This window comes from Aegilops tauschii, chromosome 3 (genome assembly GCF_002575655.3).
Source record: "Aegilops tauschii subsp. strangulata cultivar AL8/78 chromosome 3, Aet v6.0, whole genome shotgun sequence".
NCBI classification, from domain to species: domain Eukaryota; kingdom Viridiplantae; phylum Streptophyta; class Magnoliopsida; order Poales; family Poaceae; genus Aegilops; species Aegilops tauschii.
The window spans coordinates 428,907,572-428,930,173 of NC_053037.3; the positions used below are offsets into that span (position 1 = coordinate 428,907,572).

Here is a 22,602-nt window from a genome sequence, read left to right on the forward strand (position 1 = left end):
CAAGGCGCCCAGCCCCGATGGATTCATCTCTGAATTCCTCGTTGCATGTTGGGACACGATCAAGAACGACTTCTGTGAGGCATTCGAGAAGCTCTATACCATGAATGGAAGGGGCTTCCACAAGGTTAATGAAGCCCTCTTCACCTTGCTCTCGAAGCGAGCGGACGCACAAACACTTTTCGATTACCGGCCCATCAGCCTCATTCACCTCTTTCCAGGCTTGTCGCGAAGGTGCTCTTCCTTAGACTGGCACCACGATTGGGACACATGGTGTCCACCAATCAAAGCGCGTTTATTGCGGGGCGTTGCATCCACGATAATTTCCTCTTGGTGCAAAAGACCGCTCGCCTCCTTCACAACGTTAGGACGCCGCGCATGCTCCTCAAGCTTGATATTGCACGGGCCTTCGATAGCGTCTCCTGACCATTCCTCTTACAGACGTTGCAACACCTTGGCTTTGGACCCCGATGGCGTGAGTGGATGTCCATACTCCTTTCAATAGCTTCCACGCAAGTTCCTATCAATGGGCATCCGGGGCCACCGATCGACCATGCGCATGGCCTCCGTCAGGGCGACCCGGTCTCTCCGATGCTCTTCACGCTGGTCATCGACGCGCTCAACACAATGCTACTCCGTGCGGTGGACCTAGGCCTTCTCCGACGCCTTACCACTCGGCACGCGGCCTCGAGTATATCGCTATACGCGGACGACGTTGTCATCTTTTGTCACCCGGACAGCCACGACATTACTACCGTGCGAGCCCTCCTACACATATTCGGAAGACATCCGGGCTTCATACAAACTTCGCCAAGTGTTCTGCCAGCCCGATCCGGTGCGATGATGACAACATCGTGATGATCACATCCGAGATGCAGTGTCCCATGGCCCAATTCCCCATCACATACCTCGGGTTGCCTCTCTCCATCCGCAAGGCCTCCACGATTAGCTTGCTCCCAGTCGTCGACAAGCTCGGACGCAAGCTCTACACTTGGCGCACTTCCATGCTGTCCAACGGCAACCGCCTTGCTCCCGTGCTTCACATACTAAGTGTTATCCCCACGCACTTCCTCACCGCCTTCGCCCTCAACCAATCCATCCTCAAGAAAGTCAACCAGATCATCCGTGAATTCCTTTGGGTGGGAGGCACCGAAGCCAATGGAGGCCAGTGTCGTGTTAACTAGCAGCAAGTTTGCCGCCCAATCTCTCTTGGCGGTCTTGGCATCAGGGACATCCAAAGGACCGGCATGGCCCTCAGTGCGCGGTGGCTTTGGTTACAACGCACCGTCCCCTCGCGACCCTAGAGCCACTTACACATGCCTCACGACCCAGACGTGACTGCCATCTTCAGGGCGTCTACGACCTAGGACCTCGGGTCCGGCAACACCTGCAGAGTCTGGTCCGACCACTGGATAGAGGGTAGATCTGTGGCTGAGATCGCCCCCCCCCCTAGTCCTCGCCCTCGTCCCTCAAGGCCGACGCAAGACTCGCACCGTTCACGAGGGCCTCCACCTTAGATCCTGGGTGCAAGACATTCATGGAGCACTCGGACCGACGACCATGGTGCAATGTGTTGATCTTTGGCGTCGTGTGCGCCACATTGACCTCTCAGATGAGCCGGATACACTCAAATGGCGCTGGACCGCCTCCGCCACCTACTCAGCCAGCTCGTGCTATAAGGCCCTCTTCATCGGTGCTGGCGAGGACCCCCACTGGAAGTTCACATGGCGACCATGGGTACCGCTGCGCGTCAAGTTCTTCCTATGGCTCACCCTTCAGGACCGTTGCTGGACTGCTGACCGTCTAGCCCGCCACAGCTTACCACATGACGCGACTTGCGTTCTATGCGATCAGGATTCGGAGACCATGCAACACCTTCTGACTGGCTGCCCTTTCTCCAGACAGGTATGGCATGAGATCCTCAGCTGGGTGAGAGCCTCGGTGGACATACCTAATCCCGACACACCCTTCCACACTTGGTTGACGACTTCGACTGGCCTCATCACCGCCCCGATGAGGAAGGGCCTATCGACCCTCATCATTCTGACCGCTTGGCGCTTGTGGAAACATCGCAACGGTTGCATCTTCGACGGCGACGGGACATTGATATCCCTCCTCTCCAACACCATCAAAGATGAGGCACGCCTTTGGGCAAAGGCAGGCACCACCGGGTTACAAAACATCATCCTCGGCGCTTAGTTAGCCCACTGTTTCGGGGCTGAGCAACCCCATACTCTGTTGCTCCGATGCTTTCATCCATGCCACATGTGTACATGGCCTTGTAAGTGGTTGTAATCACATGCTAAACTCTCTTCTCCAATCAATGAAAAGATACGTAACTTGCGTATTCGTGAAAAAAGATTCCTTGGGGAGGATACACCCTTGAAATATGTGTTTAAACACATTTTCCTTTCCATTCTTCTGTTTAATCTGATAATCATATTTTCCTTTCCATTGTTTGGTTTAACCTTTCTGGTGATCTATATGATCTAAGCAGTAGTATTCTCCTGCTTATGTAATCACCCCGGTGTACAATTCTGTCAGTAAGACCCTGTTACTATTGTCGATGATATTCCGGTAACCACCGATGGACGAGAACTTTGCCTATTGGTCCGCCTCGTTTCGACGAGCAGGAAAATGGTTCTCTTCGTCCCTCGCCCTTGGTACCGATGTGGTTGCCGACATAAAAGACATGCTATCCTCTGACATGCCTTGCTTACATGATCATGCAAGACATCTCCGCCCTTCCTACTTTTAACCCACATGGTGGGCCCATAACCCACAGTTCCACAGGATCGAAACCTGACTCTCCTGTACACCCTTTTGTCAAAGTTATTCCTCGTGCTTGACTTTGTATGTAATTCATGGGCCACCTGCCTATTGATCTATTCTGGTATAAGACGCAATACTTATTCCCGATTGCTTTGAGCCCCTTTCACGCCCTGTTTCAGGCATCGAACGATTGCCTGGCCGCTTGAAACTCCTTATTGTACCTTCTTACTTTTCTCTCGATGTTTTCCTAAGTTTCGACTCAAGGGATACCTTGGTCCAAAACCCCAGAGCTAATTGCCGAATATCAGCCCTTGCAGACACCTGTCCTTGTAGTTTCCCTCCTATCCTTTCGTAAGTACGATGGAGTCCCCGAGGAAAGGATGCCAGCTTCATCATGTTGACCTGAAGCAGGAAAATGAAGACATCAACGTAATGGATCAACCGCTTCGAGAAGAGCAACCAAGATCGAGGACGCTCGTTAGAATTTCGCGACCAAATCCCTTTCCCGTCACTTCCCCTCTTAAATCTCGGGACGAGATTTCTTGTAGTGGAGGAGAATTGTGACGCCCGGATAATTAAGCTACAGTAATCCCACGTTAACGATGCCACGTCACCCCGTTTACTGTTGATAAACTCTCGATAGTTCAGAACCGAAACAAATTCAAAATTTAAATAAAAGCAAATGATAAAAGTTTACAAATATTAAAACTAAAATGTTCGGAGTGAGCCAAATAGTCCATATTAAATATTGGTGAAGAAACCACACTTTTGTAAAGTATTTAACTGCACTAAAGTAAGTAAAAACAGCAGCAAAACAATTATTTAAATGCTTTTAAATACTAAACAAATGTTAATCTAGTTTATATAATCACCAACCTTTTTGGAGTAGGTGGCCTATGTTATTATGCTAATTTAGGAGTAGGGGTTGTATTTTTGTAAACTGTTTTGCTAACTAAAATAAATAAAACAGAAAAGAAAAAAAATAGAAAACAAAACAAAAGTGTAAAAGCACAAGCCACTGTGCACTGGGCCAAGTGCATAGTGCCTGGTCCGAGCCTCGGCCCACTCCAGCTGGTCCGGCCCAACCCCTCCCCGGGTCGTCTTCCCCCCTGTTCCCCCGACCGGGGTCGCAACAGGGGCGAGCCCCGCCGGACCGCCTCGACGACGACTACCCGGAGAGGATAAGGCCGACCCCTCCCCTCAACGCCTCGGCCTCCTCCCCACCTACCTCCACCAACTCCCCTCTCCATCTCGGCCGCTCTCTCTCTCTCTCTGGCCCCCCCTCGCCCGAGCGAGATCGCCGCCGAAGCCTCGCCGTAGGCGTGGCCCCGACCACCGTTCGTCGAGCCGCCGAGTCCCCGAGCTCCCTCTACGTCGTCCTCGTCGACCCCGCGCTTCAGGACGAGCTGGGGTGCCCTGCAGCGGCCGGGTCAAGCTTTTCCCAAACCTCGGTCGCCGCCGCCCGCCGCGATTCATCCCGCCTCCCCTCTGCGCTCCCGTTCACTCGAGGGCCTCCGTGTGCCGCGCCGTAAGCCTCCGCCCCCTCCTCCTTCCTCTGGTTCCTCCTCACACACCGTAGATGGCTCGCGGTGCCGCCGTCGCCATTGCCGCATGCGGCCTCGTCCGCGAGCTCGTTGCGCTCACCCCGTCCATCTCCGAGCCAAGCCGTGGCCTCCGTCGAGTTGCCGGAGATCCGTAGAGCCCGCTAGCGTCGTTTGTTAGCTAGAACGCAGCCGTAGCGTGGTTTTCGGAGATGCCCGTAGTCCGGCGCCGCCCGCGGTCGTCGTTGAGCTCCACTCCGGCCACCCCCGCTCCTGCGATCACTCTAGATCGGCGCGGGACGATCTACTCGTTCGAACGCCACCGAGAACGCGCGGAATGGTACACTGTGCTGGAAATCCGAGCAACTCCGGCGAACTTCCGCCGCTGGAATGGTCGCCGGCGTGATTCCGGCGACGTCACCGACGTGGCACCCGCGTGGCACCGCCTGGGCCACTGACTGGTGGACCCAGGTCCCCCCTTGACTTGTTGACCGCGGTCAACGTGCTGACTGGGCGGCCCCCAGCCACTGACAGGTGGGCCCCGTCTGTTAATTAGGCTAATTAAACATTTTTATAAATAAAATTAACTTGTTAGATTAAACACTCACTGACATATGGGGCCCACCCCTCTAATTAGACTGTTAGTTTAGTTTAAATTACTGTTAGACTAACAGAGGCTGACATGTGGGTCCCACTGGACCCACCTGTCTGGTTTGACTGGTCAGCCGACCTGTTGACCTGCTGACGTCAGCGTTACCTCATGCTGACGTCATAATTCATTTTTGCTAAATTCAAATAATTCCAGAAATTCAAATAATCTTTGAAAATTCATATCTTTTAAACCGTAACTCGGATGAAAATGTTTTCTACATGAAAGTTGCTCAGAACGACGAGACGAATCCGGATACGCAGTCCGTTCGTCCACCCCACCTCCCTAACCTATCGAACTCGCAACTTCCCCCTCCGGTCCGTCTGTCCGAAACGCGAAACAGCGGGAATACTCATGTCACGCATCGTCATGTTTATGTTTGCATTGTATTTACTGTTTCTTCCCCCTCTTCTCTCCGGTAGACTACGAGACCGATGCTGCCGCTACCCAGTACGACTACGGTGTTGACGACCCCTCCTTCTCGGCTGACCTTCCAGGCAAGCCCCCCCTTGATCACCAGATATCGCCTATTCTTCTCTATACTGCTTGCATTAGAGTAGTGTAGCATGTTACTGCTTTCCGTTAATCCTATCCTGATGCATAGCCTGTCTTTGTTACTACAATTGTTACCCTTACCTGCTATCCTACTGCTTAGTATAGGATGCTAGTGTTCCATCAGTGGCCCTACACTCTTGTCCGTCTGCCATGCTATACTACTGGGCCGTGATCACTTCGGGAGGTGATCACGGGTATATACTATATACATTATATACATGACACATGTGGTGACTAAAGTCGGGTCGGCTCGTTGAGTACCCGCAAGTGATTCTGATGAGGGGGCTGAAAGGACAGGTGGCTCCATCCCGGTAGAGGTGGGTCTGGGTTCCTGACGGCCCCCGACTGTTACTTTATGGCGGAGCGACAGGGCAGGTTGAGACCACCTAGGAGAGAGGTGGGCCTGGCCCTGGTCGGCGTTCGCGGATACATAACACGCTTAACGAGTTCTTGGTATTTGATCTGAGTCTGGCCATTTGGTCTATACGCACTAGCCATCTACGCGGGAGTAGTTATGGGTATCCCGGCGTCGTGGTATCAGCCGAAGCCTTCGTGACGTCAGCGACTGAGTGGCGCGCGCCGTGTTGGACCGCTTTGACGTAACCGCCGTGATCGTGTGGGTTCCTAGGTCTGCTCGCGGCCGCGTTCGCAACGTGCAGGTGTGCATAGGGCGATGGGCCCAGACCCCTGCGCGCTTAGGATTAGACCGGCGTGCTGACCGCTCTGTTGTGCTTAGGTGGGGCTGCGACGCGTTGATCTTACGAGGCCGGGCATGACCCAGAAAAGTGTGTCCGGCCAAATGGGATCGAGCGTGTTGGGTTATGTGGTGCACCCCTGCAGGGAAGTTTATCTATTCGAATAGCCGTGTCCCTCGGTAAAAGGACGACCCGGAGTTGTACCTTGACCTTATGACAACTAGAACTGGATACTTAATAAAATACACCCTTCCAAGTGCCAGATACAACCCGGTGATCGCTCTCTAACAGGGCGACGAGGAGGGGATCGCCGGGTAGGATTATGCTATGCGATGCTACTTGGAGGACTTCAATCTACTCTCTTCTACATGCTGCAAGATGGAGGTGGCCAGAAGCGTAGTCTTCGACAGGACTAGCTATCCCCCCTTATTCTGGCATTCTGCAGTTCAGTCCACTGATATGGCCCTTTACACATATACCCATGCATATGTAGTGTAGCTCCTTGCTTGCGAGTACTTTGGATGAGTACTCACGGTTGCTTTTCTCCCTCTTTTCCCTTTTTCTATACCGGATTGTCTCAACCAGATGCTGGAGTCCAGGAGCTAGAGATCTTGAGGATGATGCTACATGGAGTTCGGCTTCGAGGAGTAGTTAGGAGGTCCCAGGCAGGAGGCCTTGCCTTTTCGATCGTTGCTACTTTTGTGCTAGCCTTCTTAAGGCAAACTTGTTTAACTTATGTCTGTACTCAGATATTGTTGCTTCCGCTGACTCGTCTATGATCGAGCAATTGTATTCGAGCCCTCGAGGCCCCTGGCTTGTATTATGATGCTTGTATGACTTATTTATGTTGTAGAGTTGTGTTGTGATATCTTCCCGTGAGTCCCTGATCTTGATCGTACACATTTGCGTGCATGATTAGTGTACGGTCAAATCGGGGGCGTCACAAGTTGGTATCAGAGCCGACTGCCTGTAGGAATCCCCCTTTCCACACTCCTTGGCCGAAGTCGAGTCTAGACATTACAAAACTTTTACTAACATGGCTGTGTGTCTTACGGGCCCACGTCGCCATTGGGTGGTATTAGGATCTTTTACTCCCTGCATATACTCTGGGACTCTGATCTCTCTTCTATTCGGGTTAAATGATTTTACTAAATCTAACATTAGGATCTCGTTATCACTTTCACCTGGAGAGTCCCTTATTTACTGATGATCGTCTGCTGCACGTGAAGACCCTGAAGATACTCTCTGCTGATAACCCGAGGACTTGTGTTCATCGCTTTTGCAATTCCCTTTCATCGATAAACTCCTATGGATAACCACGTATACTCGCCATTCATACAATGTTTCCCAGTTGATCTTGTTATTACAAGATACCACGAAATTCTCTCTGTTGTTCCGAGAATCCTTTGAGCTTACTGCCTTGCTGTTCTTTGTCACCTGAATACCCCTACGGATAATTCTCGCACTTACCGAGTATCCGGTCATCCCCAGTTGTTTCAAGTATTCCACAATAGTCTTCAAAATACTATTCGATCTTCCGAAAATCCTCAGGAGCCTATTGCTCTTGAAATTCTTGTTTGCTTGCATTATGGTTAATCCCAAAATTCTCGTAATCTTATTGGCATCTCTTGTCATTATCATTTTGAGTCCGTTGATTCAATTTGTTGCGAATGCTCGCAATCCTCAATCATATCCTAGAATTCATTCTTCCGGCTCAGACGTCATTTTAAACGTGAGCTGGATCTCGACCTATCAAATTGCCATCGATTGTACCCCTAAGCCTATTCAACTTATCCATCCTTGATCAGAGCGTTGCTTCTGACCCCCCTGAGTTGGAAATCATAATTCTTTTGCAGTTGAACTTTGAGTTAGTCAGTTGTTTCTATAATCAGATCTCCTGGCATTCTTCTTCCTATGGTTGAGTACCGATGCTCACATCAGATCCCTTGTGTACCATCGGTTCCCTTGTTGGATTTTATCCGACAGTGTCCTTCCTATTGAATAACCTTGTGAGCCTTTCCATGGGTATATAATGCCTTTGGTAAATTGTATCATCTGATTTTGAACAATGCCCTTCTTTCGAGCTTGTAATATTTACTCCGAAGTTTGTGGTATATGTTCCTAAGATGCCTTGATGGGTTGAACCTATACCTTCCCTAAAAACCGTATGAACCCGAAGGTTTTCACAAGCCATACCCTTCTGGTATTTTACCAGATAATTTTCTACCATACAACTTCATCGAAAGCGAGAAGTAAATGAAAGGTTATGCATTGGAGAAGTGGGAGTCGACCTTGAACTTTGCGTTCATGCCCATGGACACGATGTAGATCTTATCATTAAAGCTTTTCTTAAATTAATTATTCCTTTGGTATAAGTTCATCTTATATCTGGGATCTGGCCTTTTTCAATCATGGTTCCGACCATGTTCTCCTTTAAATACCATTTCTCGTGCAAGTTTAAGCACTTGTCTTCTGCAGAGCAATACCCTAGTCCAACCTCTACTTTGATCTGTCGTCGAGCATTACCCCCTGGTATCTCGAGATTATCACGGAACCGCATAACTTCTTATGAGTTCTTCATCAAGTACTACATTCTCACGGATTACTATTTTTCCTGGGTTTTGAGTGGTTAATCACTCGAGTACCCCGATAATTGAATCGAGTCCGCACTACGGTTCAACAACTTTTAGTAATGTTCCTTACTTACGAGTTTGTACCCGATCGCGTCATTCCTAGCCTGTTTGGCTATATCATTATCTTGATGATTTTAACTGTGCTACCTGGTCCTTATTCCCGGAGCACCACTTTCGACGATGATGCTAAGCTTACGTCGATTTTCCTCGTCATATTGTTTCACCTCGAACAACAAACTTGACCCCGAGTTTGTGTGCTACCCGTGGTTCCAATAACCTTTCGCTTTCATCATTCCTTTGACTTAATGTCATCGTCGATCAATTACATCTTCTTGAAAACCTCTCGACAAATTTGTCGTGATCATTGTCAACAATTTGACTTCTTCCAAGTTGTGTGTCGAAATTCAGGATGAGAAATACCATCCTTGCCCCTCGATAAATTATGTTATCATCGACAACATCCTTACCTCCCCCCAACACGAACTTGTTCATATTTTGTGATGTATCTTGATTTCCCCTGCTATCCAACTTATGTTATGTTCTACGGTGGAGTATTACCATTTTTGATGTCAAGAATGTCGTGAACATTACTCCACCTCTTAAGAATTCTTGGTACAGTGATACTTCTCACCATCACCATTCTTTCTTGGTCCCCGTGTTGTTTCTAAACGAAATACCGACAAATGGTCTGTGACGTGTAAATTCTAAACTTCTAGCAACCCTATTGCTTTGAAGTTATTGGTCTATAGTTTGATTCTACGTCTATGGCTTAATGAATCATCATTCGAACATTGATCGTGCTACCTAGCCCACATTTCAGGTGCACATTTCAACCAATGTTTAACTGTGTATGTTTTCCTCGAGCATACATCATTAAGTCATTCGATCTAGCTATTGTTATCTCCTTGTTCACATAGTTGTGGAAATCCATCTTTTGGAACTCTCAATGGAATGTCGCTGAGTCCATCAGCCACCTCCTATCCCTCTCTTTGGTTTAATGAAGAACTCTGGTTTCGAAACTTGCTTTCATAGTTCATTTCCCGAGAATCTTATAATGTCATCCCATCAATTTGTGTTGCACTTTTCTTCTCAGACATCCTGAGTCTGAGGTATCCTGACACCAATCAGATCTGAATCTCGGTCAGATATGATGGTTGGAACATATTTCCAAGAGTTATAACATTGGCCTATTTATGACCCGGTAAGGTGATGATACCCAGCAAACCTGGCGGGAGGACCTATTGTTATAAGTTTTCCCTTTTAGCAAGGTTAGCTATTCTTCCATGAGAAAGTGGTAAGACTTATTCTATAAGTTGTTTCCGATGGATCCTTTGTATCCAAAGTCTAACCTTTGCTTGAAGACCATGCCAATGTTATCTCGAAGCATGTCTGTGGTACTCCGATTTTCAATAAGAGCATTTGAAGAACAATGCAAAATTTTCTTTGTCCATTATCCAAACACCGTTGTATGGGTGATGTCATGAAATTTCTCTCACCTTACCTAAAGAGTTTTCTACATTATATCCTGTCCTGGATATCATGCTCTGCTTGTCCTTGGGGAGGATACACCCTTGAAATATGTGTTTAAACACATTTTCCTTTCCATTCTTCTGTTTAATCTGATAATCATATTTTCCTTTCCATTGTTTGGTTTAACCTTTCTGGTGATCTATATGATCTAAGCAGTAGTATTCTCCTGCTTATGTAAACACCCCGGTGTACAATTCTGTCAGTAAGACCCTGTTACTATTGTCGATGATATTCCGGTAACCACCGATGGACGAGAACTTTGCCTATTGGTCCGCCTCGTTTCGACGAGCAGGAAAATGGTTCTCTTCGTCCCTCGCCCTTGGTACCGATGTGGTTGCCGACATAAAAGACATGCTATCCTCTGACATGCCTTGCTTACATGATCATGCAAGACGTCTCCGCCCTTCCTACTTTTAACCCACATGGTGGGCCCATAACCCACAGTTCCACAGGATCGAAACCTGACTCTCCTGTACACCCTTTTGTCAAAGTTATTCCTCGTGCTTGACTTTGTATGTAATTCACGGCCACCTGCCTATTGATCTATTCTGGTATAAGACGCAATACTTATTCCCGATTGCTTTGAGCCCCTTTCACGCCCTGTTTCAGGCATCGAACGATTGCCTGGCCGCTTGAAACTCCTTATTGTACCTTCTTACTTTTCTCTCGATGTTTTCCTAAGTTTCGACTCAAGGGATACCTTGGTCCAAAACCCCAGAGCTAATTGCCGAATATCAGCCCTTGCAGACACCTGTCCTTGTAGTTTCCCTCCTATCCTTTCGTAAGTATGATGGAGTCCCCGAGGAAAGGATGCCAGCTTCATCATGTTGACCTGAAACAGGAAAATGAAGACATCAACGTAATGGATCAACCGCTTCGAGAAGAGCAACCAAGATCGAGGACGCTCGTTAGAATTTCGCGACCAAATCCCTTTCCCGTCACTTGCCCTCTTAAATCTCGGGACGAGATTTCTTGTAGTGGAGGAGAACTGTGACGCCCGGATAATTAAGCTACGGTAATCCCACGTTAACGATGCCACGTCACCCCGTTTACTGTTGATAAACTCTCGATAGTTCAGAACCGAAACAAATTCAAAATTTAAATAAAAGCAAATGATAAAAGTTTACAAATATTAAAACTAAAATGTTCGGAGTGAGCCAAATAGTCCATATTAAATATTGGTGAAGAAACCACACTTTTGTAAAGTATTTAACTGCACTAAAGTAAGTAAAAACAGCAGCAAAACAATTATTTAAATGCTTTTAAATACTAAACAAATGTTAATCTAGTTTATATAATCACCAAACTGTTTGGAGTAGGTGGCCTATGTTATTATGCTAATTTAGGAGTAGGGGTTGTATTTTTGTAAACTGTTTTGCTAAATAAAATAAATAAAACAGAAAAGAAAAAAAATAGAAAACAAAACAAAAGTGTAAAAGCACAGGCCACTGTGCACTGGGCCAAGTGCACAGTGCCTGGCCTGAGCCTCGGCCCACTCCAGCTGGTCCGGCCCAACCCCTCCCCGGGTCGTCTTCCCCCCCTGTTCCCCCGACCGGGGTCGCAACAGGGGCGAGCCCCGCCGGACCGCCTCGACGACGACTACCCGGAGAGGATAAGGCCGACCCCTCCCCTCAACGCCTCGGCCTCCTCCCCACCTACCTCCACCAACTCCCCTCTCCATCTCGGCCGCTCTCTCTCTCTCTCTGGCCCCCCCTCGCCCGAGCGAGATCGCCGCCGAAGCCTCGCCGTAGGCGTGGCCCCGACCACCGTTCGTCGAGCCGCCGAGTCCCCGAGCTCCCTCTACGTCGTCCTCGTCGACCCCGCGCTTCAGGACGAGCTGGGGTGCCCTGCAGCGGCCGGGTCAAGCTTTTCCCAAACCTCGGTCGCCGCCGCCCGCCGCGATTCATCCCGCCTCCCCTCTGCGCTCCCGTTCACTCGAGGGCCTCCGTGTGCCGCGCCGTAAGCCTCCGCCCCCTCCTCCTTCCTCTGGTTCCTCCTCACACACCGTAGATGGCTCGCGGTGCCGCCGTCGCCATTGCCGCATGCGGCCTCGTCCGCGAGCTCGTTGCGCTCACCCCGTCCATCTCCGAGCCAAGCCGTGGCCTCCGTCGAGTTGCCGGAGATCCGTAGAGCCCGCTAGCGTCGTTTGTTAGCTAGAACGCAGCCGTAGCGTGGTTTTCGGAGATGCCCGTAGTCCGGCGCCGCCCGCGGTCGTCGTTGAGCTCCACTCCGGCCACCCCCGCTCCTGCGATCACTCTAGATCGGCGCGGGACGATCTACTCGTTCGAACGCCACCGAGAACGCGCGGAATGGTACACTGTGCTGGAAATCCGAGCAACTCCGGCGAACTTCCGCCGCTGGAATGGTCGCCGGCGTGATTCCGGCGACGTCACCGACGTGGCACCCGCGTGGCACCGCCTGGGCCACTGACTGGTGGACCCAGGTCCCCCCTTGACTTGTTGACCGCGGTCAACGTGCTGACTGGGCGGCCCCCAGCCACTGACAGGTGGGCCCCGTCTGTTAATAAGGCTAATTAAACATTTTTATAAATAAAATTAACTTGTTAGATTAAACACTCACTGACATATGGGGCCCACCCCTCTAATTAGACTGTTAGTTTAGTTTAAATTACTGTTAGACTAACAGAGGCTGACATGTGGGTCCCACTGGACCCACCTGTCTGGTTTGACTGGTCAGCCGACCTGTTGACCTGCTGACGTCAGCGTTACCTCATGCTGACGTCATAATTCATTTTTGCTAAATTCAAATAATTCCAGAAATTCAAATAATCTTTGAAAATTCATATCTTTTAAACCGTAACTCGGATGAAAATGTTTTCTACATGAAAGTTGCTCAGAACGACGAGACGAATCCGGATACGCAGTCCGTTCGTCCACCCCACCTCCCTAACCTATCGAACTCGCAACTTCCCCCTCCGGTCCGTCTGTCCGAAACGCGAAACAGCGGGAATACTTTCCCGGATGTTCCCCCCCTTCACCGGTACCACCTACTGTCGCGTTAGGACACACCTAGCACTGCTCATTGTCATGTCACGCATCGTCATGTTTATGTTTGCATTGTATTTACTGTTTCTTCCCCCTCTTCTCTCCGGTAGACTACGAGACCGACGCTGCCGCTACCCAGTACGACTACGGTGTTGACGACCCCTCCTTCTTGGCTGACCTTCCAGGCAAGCCCCCCCCCCTTGATCACCAGATATCGCCTATTCTTCTCTATACTGCTTGCATTAGAGTAGTGTAGCATGTTACTGCTTTCCGTTAATCCTATCCTGATGCATAGCCTGTCTTTGTTACTACAACTATTACCCTTACCTGCTATCCTACTGCTTAGTATAGGATGCTAGTGTTCCATCAGTGGCCCTACACTCTTGTCCATCTGCCATGCTATACTACTGGGCCGTGATCACTTCGGGAGGTGATCACGGGTATATACTATATACATTATATACATGACACATGTGGTGACTAAAGTCGGGTCGGCTCGTTGAGTACCCGCAAGTGATTCTGATGAGGGGGCTGAAAGGACAGGTGGCTCCATCCCGGTAGAGGTGGGCCTGGGTTCCTGACGGCCCCCGACTGTTACTTTATGGCGGAGCGACAGGGCAGGTTGAGACCACCTAGGAGAGAGGTGGGCCTGGCCCTGGTCGGCGTTCGCGGATACATAACACGCTTAACGAGTTCTTGGTATTTGATCTGAGTCTGGCCATTTGGTCTATACGCACTAGCCATCTACGTGGGAGTAGTTATGGGTATCCCGGCGTCGTGGTATCAGCCGAAGCCTTCGTGACGTCAACGACTGAGTGGCGCGCGCCGTGTTGGACCGCTTTGACGTAACCGCCGTGATCATGTGGGTTGCTAGGTCTGCTCGCGGCCGCGTTCGCAACGTGCAGGTGTGCATAGGGCGATGGGCCCAGACCCCTGCGCGCTTAGGATTAGACCGGCGTGCTGACCGCTCTGTTGTGCTTAGGTGGGGCTGCGACGCGTTGATCTTACGAGGCCGGGCATGACCCAGAAAAGTGTGTCCGGCCAAATGGGATCGAGCGTGTTGGGTTATGTGGTGCACCCCTGCAGGGAAGTTTATCTATTCGAATAGCCGTGTCCCTCGGTAAAAGGACGACCCGGAGTTGTACCTTGACCTTATGACAACTAGAACTGGATACTTAATAAAATACACCCTTCCAAGTGCCAGATACAACCCGGTGATCGCTCTCTAACAGGGCGACGAGGAGGGGATCGCCGGGTAGGATTATGCTATGCGATGCTACTTGGAGGACTTCAATCTACTCTCTTCTACATGCTGCAAGATGGAGGTGGCCAGAAGCGTAGTCTTCGACAGGACTAGCTATCCCCCCTTATTCTGGCATTCTGCAGTTCAGTCCACTGATATGGCCCTTTACACATATACCCATGCATATGTAGTGTAGCTCCTTGCTTGCGAGTACTTTGGATGAGTACTCACGGTTGCTTTTCTCCCTCTTTTCCCTTTTTCTATACCGGATTGTCTCAACCAGATGCTGGAGTCCAGGAGCTAGAGATCTTGAGGATGATGCTACATGGAGTTCGGCTTCGAGGAGTAGTTAGGAGGTCCCAGGCAGGAGGCCTTGCCTTTTCGATCGTTGCTACTTTTGTGCTAGCCTTCTTAAGGCAAACTTGTTTAACTTATGTCTGTACTCAGATATTGTTGCTTCCGCTGACTCGTCTATGATCGAGCAATTGTATTCGAGCCCTCGAGGCCCCTGGCTTGTATTATGATGCTTGTATGACTTATTTATGTTGTAGAGTTGTGTTGTGATATCTTCCCGTGAGTCCCTGATCTTGATCGTACACATTTGCGTGCATGATTAGTGTACGGTCAAATCGGGGGCGTCACAGGAACAATCCCAGAGATTATGTTATTATTAACAGCTTTCACTAGCATACGAGAAAACACATCTGCTACCAAATTGAAAAGCATGGGGGAGCTCGGGTCTCCTTGTTTCAGTTCCCTCCCCCCCCCCACAAAGTAGGGGCCTAGTACATCATCAATCTTGACACAGAAAGAGCTCTGCTGCAGAATGGATAGATTGCATCTAATCCATTTAGCCCCAAAGCTCCTAGACGTTAACATCTCCACTAGGAAATCCCAGTTCACACGATCGTAAGCTTTTTCATAGTCTAACTTGAGAACGATCCCAGTTTCTCTCGATTTAGGAACCTCATGGATAGCCTCATGGGCAGTAACCACGCTTTCTAATATAAACCTGCCTCTCACAAAAGCAGATTGACATGGGGATAGCAATCTATGACCCACAGGGGAAACCCTATTTGCCATAGCCTTGCTAAAAAAATTTACCGAGCAATTACTCAGAAAAATTGGTCTAAATTTCTTCATACTTTTGGCATCTGGCTCCTTAGGAATGAGAGTAACTATAGAGTAGTTTAATCTCTGGATATCCAAAGATCCATTTTCAAAGTCTCTCACCAGTGCCATTAAATCCCCCTTGATAATCTCCCAAAAACGTTGATAAAACAAAAAGGAAAGGCCATCAGGGCCAGGGGCTCCATTAGCATAGGAGCCCATAACAGCTTCCTTAATTTCCTCCTCCGAGAAAGACCTCTCAAGCAAGGCATTTTCAGCTTCTGTTACAAGCTCCTCCTCAGACCAAAATTGGTCATCCAAGTGAATGTTAGGTTTAGGTTCATACCCAAAAAGCTTTTTATAAAAATTAGTTGCAACCTCTAGCATATCTTTAGTGGAATAAACTGGTCCATCCGGGCCCTCTAAGATAGACAGCTGATTTTTCCTTCTCCGTTGGTTGGCAACAGCATGGAAATAAGCTGGGTTCCTATCACCCTCTTTAATTTTCCTATCTCTAGATCTCTGCCACATGGCAGTTTCCTCTTTTTTTCCAAATCTCACCAAGCTCATCTCTACTTTGTTTCATCCTGAGGATATCCTCAACACTAGTTCTGTTTTGCTCAGAGAAAACATCTAATATATCAAACTCTTGAAGTAAATCCTTCTTCTTCTTTTTCATGGCCGCTTCAATATTAATACTCCATCCCTTTACAAGTTTCCTAAAAAGTTTAGTTTTAAATTGCCAAGTCTCAATAGCAGTTGTAAAAGGAGAAGGAGTGGCTCAAATTTTCTCAACCAGGGCTTGAAAGTCAGGCTGTTCAAGCCACCATTTCTCAAATTTGAATGGCTTGGTTGGGTTACACATACCCACCCCAGAATCAAGCAAAATGGGGGCATGATCACTCCCCACTCTAGGCAAAGCACACAGTGTGGTGAGAGGCAAGTGACTGTCCCAACTAGTGGCAGAGAAAACTATGTCAATAGTGGCAAAAATAGGGTTGTCTTGATTATTACTCCAGGTAAAAACCCTGTTAGACAACTTGTATTCCATTAAACCCCATTTGTTAATCCAATCGTTAAACAAAAACGCCCACGAAGTATTGATATTACCAGATGATTTTTCCTTAGCTTCCCTAATCAGGTTGAAGTCTCCCCCAAACAGGACAAGATAGCACAAGCCCTCCATACTTTCATGCAATTCAGCAATAAAGTCAATTTTATCTACAACATAAGCTGTTCCATACACTACAACCAGGTGCCAACAGAAACCATCAGTTTTATTTTTAAGGAGATAATAATGCAGTATTTCTTAATACTAAAGTCAAGGACCTCAAAAACGTTGGATTTGGTACCCACAAGGATACCTCCAACAGAACCTACTGCAGGGAGTGTATGCCACTCATAAACAGTAGAACCAGCTAATGTATTGAGAAAGGAATCAGACACAGTTTCTCTCTTAATTTCTTGAAAACCTAAAAAATCAGGTTTATACTTGTTCACTAAATCAGACAGGCACTGTAGTTTTCCTTTTTGTCCTAGTCCTCTAATATTCCAGAAAATACCAATCATGGGATCTTAAAGGGGTGTGTCAGACTAAAAAGTCCACCTCTCACTACATTCTCAGAGCCACCTACAGCACCAGCAGTGCCCTCTGGTGTGTTGGGGTCAGGAATGTCATTTTTTGGAGTACAAACTCCAACATTCTCATTACTTTCAGTGTCCAAATTATCAGGTAGAGATATCTCAGGGTTTTGAGAAGCAAATACTAAACATTTCTCAGTCTCATCTCTAATGATGTCCTTAATTAACTGGGTTCTCTCTTTTTCATTATCACCAATCATAATGTTGACTGCAGAAGCATAAGCCTCTAAATTAGATAAAGACTCAGTGGTAAAAGACTTACTTTTGAAAGTAGCAGGGATTTTCAGGTTTTTCTTCATTTTGTATGCAGCAGCTGTCTCCATGATGTTCTGCCTGCTGTGCACCCTGGTACTTGGTCTTGGAGCAATCATTGGCCCCCACTTTTTCTTGGTTGCAGGTTTTTCATTGCAGAGATCCATTTTTTCCACTAACCCCATCATCTTCAGACCACTGACTACAGGGGCTTCAAATGTGTCCATTTCCTCCTCTGATTCAGCAGCTTCACTTGCAGTTTCAGTTTCAGAGTTATCCAGCGCTTCCAACAGATCAGAGCAATAAGCTTTTTGAATGGATATGGGGGAAGTGGTATTAGCAGACCCATTCGATGGAACCGACGAGAGTCTGATATTTGTTTATGAAAGCAGGCCGTTTCTCATCAAAACGAGAGTCTGATATTTGTTTCTTGGCGAGTGTTAACTTTTCTTTAGCGACTAAGAATGACGCATAACACATACACACCAGTGATCACCACGCACGCGCGCACAGCACACTCACTCACATACCCTTGAGCAATGCAAGAGCATCTTTTATCCCATTTGTACAGATAAAAAATAACTACCGAAAGCAGTCGATCGTATGCATAATGTGTGAATTATTATAGGCACCAGATTTAATCCTTGTGTCAGCGACTCATTGGCGTGTGGCAAACTCGACTTAAATAATGCACGAAACATGGGCCAGGCAAGAGCAACGCCGGGAAACTTGACCTTTTTGGTCGCTAAGGTCATCGCTAGCCACGCGGTAACAGCGCTTTTGACGCGTGTTTGTCTAACTGAAGTTACTGCAAGGCTAGGAGTGCTCTAGAAAGCGCAGGTTCGGCCGTGAACGTCAAACGAAACCTGCCGGAGTTAATGTAATCGGTCAACAGCTGTATACTGTAGTACATGCCGGCATGGAATGGTAAATGCATGGTTTGTGACGTTGTGGACATTTTCAACTCAGAGAACAAGTCGGCGAGGAGCGAAGAACACTGTTCCCATGCAACATTCAACGATCAACCTAACTAGCTTGCCTCCACGCACAGCTCACCGGCACCGCGAGATCTCAAAGCCCGATCAGACCACCGACGCGCAATCAGCGAGACACCGCGAAAATCCATCGAACGTCGCCGGTCAGACGCTTCAGAGCAAGATGGATATGTAAAAAATACCTAACTTTTGCAATGTTCAGAGACCAAAAAACTGTCTCCAACAGATGATGTAGATGAAAAAAAAATTACATCTCCGCCTCCCGAAGATGTAAACTATAACACCTCGCGGTGCAAATTTACATCTTCAGGTGTTGAAGATGTAAAAAAGCAACCGCGCGTCAATCACCAACCGCCTGTCAGTTCACTTCCCCTTCCCCCCATCTTCATCCTCCTGCCGCCTGCTGCCGCTCGGCCACCGCCCAAATAAGCGCGTCGCCACGGATCCACCTCCGCCTCGCCGTCCGCCTTCGATTCTGCCTGGTTTTGGCCGCCGCCCGCCGTTGTACGGCCCGAATCGACCTGTCGCCACTCCGCCCCACCCCGACCCCGTCGGGCCGCCCCGCTTCGTCGCGCTCTGCCCCGACCCCGACAAGCCGCCTCGGCTCCGCCTCGACCCCTCCTCGATCTTGTCGCCTCGGTCCCGACTCCGCCCGCCGCCCCGGCCCTGCCCCGACACCGCCTCGATTGCGCCGTCTCTGCCCCGACTCGGCCGCCGCCCCGACCGCTCCCCGCCCTCGGTTTTTTTGCCATGGCGCCAAAGAAGACCCCAAGGAGCAAGACGGGGTTCTTCGGCGTGAGGCGAATCCCTCCGGGAAGTTCGGAGTCGAGTTCTCCGACTCCGACCGCCGCTTTTGGCTCGGCATTTACCCCACTGTCCACGAGGCCACGCGTGCCTACAACGTGGCGGTGTGGCGAGCCAGAAGGCCGAGGACGGACTTGAACATCCCGAAGATCGAGACCCATGCGGCTGCCGAGATGCTCATGCTGCAAGGCATCCGGATGGAGGAGATTCCGGCGAAGAAGGCGAAGAAGAAGCCGACGGTTGTCGTCGGTCCCAGCGAGAGCGACGAGGCGGCGATGGCGAGGTTTGCACGGGAGCATCCAGAGTACAGGCCGAGCAGGAGTACTTCTGGAAGCGCGACGCCGAGGAGAAAAAGAAGGAGGTGAAGAAGAAGGACGAGGCCGGCCCATCGACGGGGATCCCCATCGATTCATCGGAGGAGGACTGGGTCGAGTCGGAGGAGGGGAATGAGGGGTGCGACGACCCGGACACAGACGAGTTCTGGGCGCAGTTCCGCAGCTCCGACGATGATGATCAGTAGTTTCATCTAATAGTAGTTGGAAGTTTTCAGCATTTTACATCTCTACTCTGCATCTTTTGTTGGAGTTGCTTTTTTACATCTCCAATTTGCATCTTTTGTTGGAGTTGACATTTTTGTGAAGATGCAAAAAACACTTTTTAAAGATGTAATTTTTTACATCGCATGTTTACGTCTTCAAATTTTGTGTGGCTATGTTTTAGTCGACTGAGACTTAACCAAGTCTCAGTCAAATGATATAGTATGTAAGAAGAAGAAAAACTGAAAAGAGTTTTTTTTTCACGAATCTTCATTTAAAATCAAAAGAAGATAGTATCGACTGAGACATAACGAAGTCTCAGCCGACTGAAACTTAGCAAAACTGATCTTTTATACTATTGGATATGCTCTCAGCTGTCCGGTCCAAGTTTGCGTCCATCGCAACGTGCGCCGCCCACGAAACGCGGCTTGCCCACATACGTCGTTGCCAAGCTATTGCCTTGGTACGTGATCGTCCTGGACGACCTATAAATATGTCATCCGTAACACAGCTTGAGCAAACAACACACGACACGAAACGACCATCTCTCCAGTGACTAGTGCGAAAGGAAGATGGCGACTAAGCTCGCAGCGCTCATCGCCTTGGCCGCGTTCCTCGCCGGGCCGGCGGCGTCCGAGGCCGCCAGCATTTGCTTCAACGGCTGGCTGAAGCTACCCACCTACAACCCGGTGCTCTGTCGCCCCAGGCCGGACGTTCAGACGCGGCAGAGGAGACCTGCTCCCTCGGGGTCAGGGCTCACCTCCGGCTATTACAACACCAGGTGTCCCAGCGCAGAGAAGATCGTCACGGATGCCGTGAAGAAGGCCGTGGATGCGAATCCTGGCATTGGTGCCGGGCTCATCCGCCTCTTCTTTCACGACTGCTTCGTTCGGGTACACACAACACAACACAGCTCGTCGATTCTAAATTAATATAAGAGCATTTAGATCACTACTTTAATGATCTAAACGCTCTTATATTAGTTTGCCGAGGGAGTAATAATATGTTCATTACGATGATCAACATGTTAATTATGGGGTCCTTCATGATTACTATATTTAGGGTTGCGATGGTTCCGTCCTTCTCAACACGACCAACTCCAAGAACAGCGACACGGAGAGGGAAGGCCCTCCCAACCAGAACAGCCTCCGAGGGTTCGAGGTGGTTGACGAGGCCAAGGCGGCGATCGAGGCCGCCTGCCCCGACACAGTCTCATGTGCTGACATCGTCGCCTACGCCGCCCGCGACGCGTCCTACTTTCTCAGCGACCGCAAGATCAACATCCAGATGCCGGGCGGTCGCTACGACGGCCGCGAGTCCTTCTCCAACGAGACCGACCAGCTGCCCGGGCCCTTCTCCAACCTCACGGCGCTCCAGGGGAGTTTCGCGGCCAAGGGACTCACCTCCGACGAGATGGTCACGCTCTCCGGCGCGCACACCATCGGCCGCGCCCGCTGCTTGTTCTTCTCCAGCCGCTTCTCTGAGATGGACTCGGCATTAGCCGCCAAGCTCAGGGCCCAGTGCGGCAACGACAACAACAACGTGAACCAAGACGATGTGACCCCCGACGTTCTGGATAAACAATACTACCAGAACGTGGTCGACAAGAAAGTGTTGTTCACCTCGGACGCCGTGCTCAACTCGACGGAAACAATAACGCAGGTGACAGAAAACGCGAACATGGCCGGGGCGTGGGAGAGGAAGTTCGAGAAAGCCATGGAGACTATGGGGAAAATCGGGGTCAAGACCATAGGCAACCAGCAAGGCGCAGAGATCAGGAAGGTATGCTGGAGAGTCAACAGCTAATGCGGCTCCATGTCTGGTTCCCCCCCTGGAGGAGATCTAACTTTGCCTAGCTAGTGCCGTTGTTGGTTTTCTCATAGTAAAACTCTGTATGTGTGTGTTGTGGTGTATTATACTAAAACTCTGTATGTGTGTGTGTTTTGATATATTAATAAAGATATAATAATATATAAGTAACCGTGTATGTTCACATACGACTATTTTCATGGTTGTTTTTGTCGATTAAAAACTGACACCGAGTAGCAGGGTCCTGAGCTAAGCCTTGACAGTGAATCCGAAAAATGCATTCATTTTCTCATTTGTCTTGACAAAATGTCTGAACCAGTAAATGTTGCAGTAATTTTTCTCCAATACCACGAAAATTGAATCATTTGTCCTCGAAGGAAAAATCCTCTCCAGATATACCTACTTTCTTACGAGTAAATATGGTCGCTTTATTGCATGATTTGCATGATAATATAAGTTACAATAGCAGTATCATTCGGCTGCACGAGCGAAGTGTGACGACCATGCTTGAGGCACAGCGAGTTCTTTACAAGATTGCGTGCTTCTGTATTGGAAGCCCTTCCCTCGTGAACGAAACAGACCTATGTGAAAGATCGATGGCAAAACTCAATTTTCTGAAGGATCGAGCTATAGACACCCTTACTCCCTGTTAGGAGTATAATTATGTTAAGTTAGAGATTAGGAGATAAGTTTAAACCATGTATGACTTGCCCTCTACTTCAAGTCTCTCTCCCGCATATTATACTCTATATATACTCCTACGAGGGTCAGATCAATACAACACAATATTCATCCACTCTACAATTTTTACATGGTATTAGAGCAGTTTGTCTAA

The 22,602-nt window shown here is 48.9% G+C and overlaps 1 protein-coding gene across 1 annotated transcript; it reads left to right on the plus strand.

Annotated features, from left to right (window-relative positions):
- Positions 1 to 20,472: 20,472 nt before the first annotated feature.
- LOC109772941 (peroxidase 2) lies at positions 20,473 to 21,934 on the plus strand. The gene is made up of 2 exons (XM_020331654.3): positions 20,473 to 20,851; positions 21,021 to 21,934. The coding sequence occupies exons 1-2, from the start codon at positions 20,531 to 20,533 to the stop codon at positions 21,762 to 21,764; spliced, it is 1,065 nt and encodes a 354-aa protein (XP_020187243.1). The 5' UTR covers positions 20,473 to 20,530; the 3' UTR covers positions 21,765 to 21,934.
- Positions 21,935 to 22,602: the final 668 nt, after the last annotated feature.

What these genes read in the sequence shown, in the direction of transcription:
- LOC109772941 (XM_020331654.3), top strand. Translation starts at nt 20,531, where the DNA reads ATGGCGACTAAGCTCGCAGCGCTCATCGCCTTGGCCGCGTTCCTCGCC. An exon ending in TTCACGACTGCTTCGTTCGG is followed by an intron (nt 20,852 to 21,020) that starts GTACACACAACA and finishes TACTATATTTAG; the next exon opens with GGTTGCGATGGTTCCGTCCT.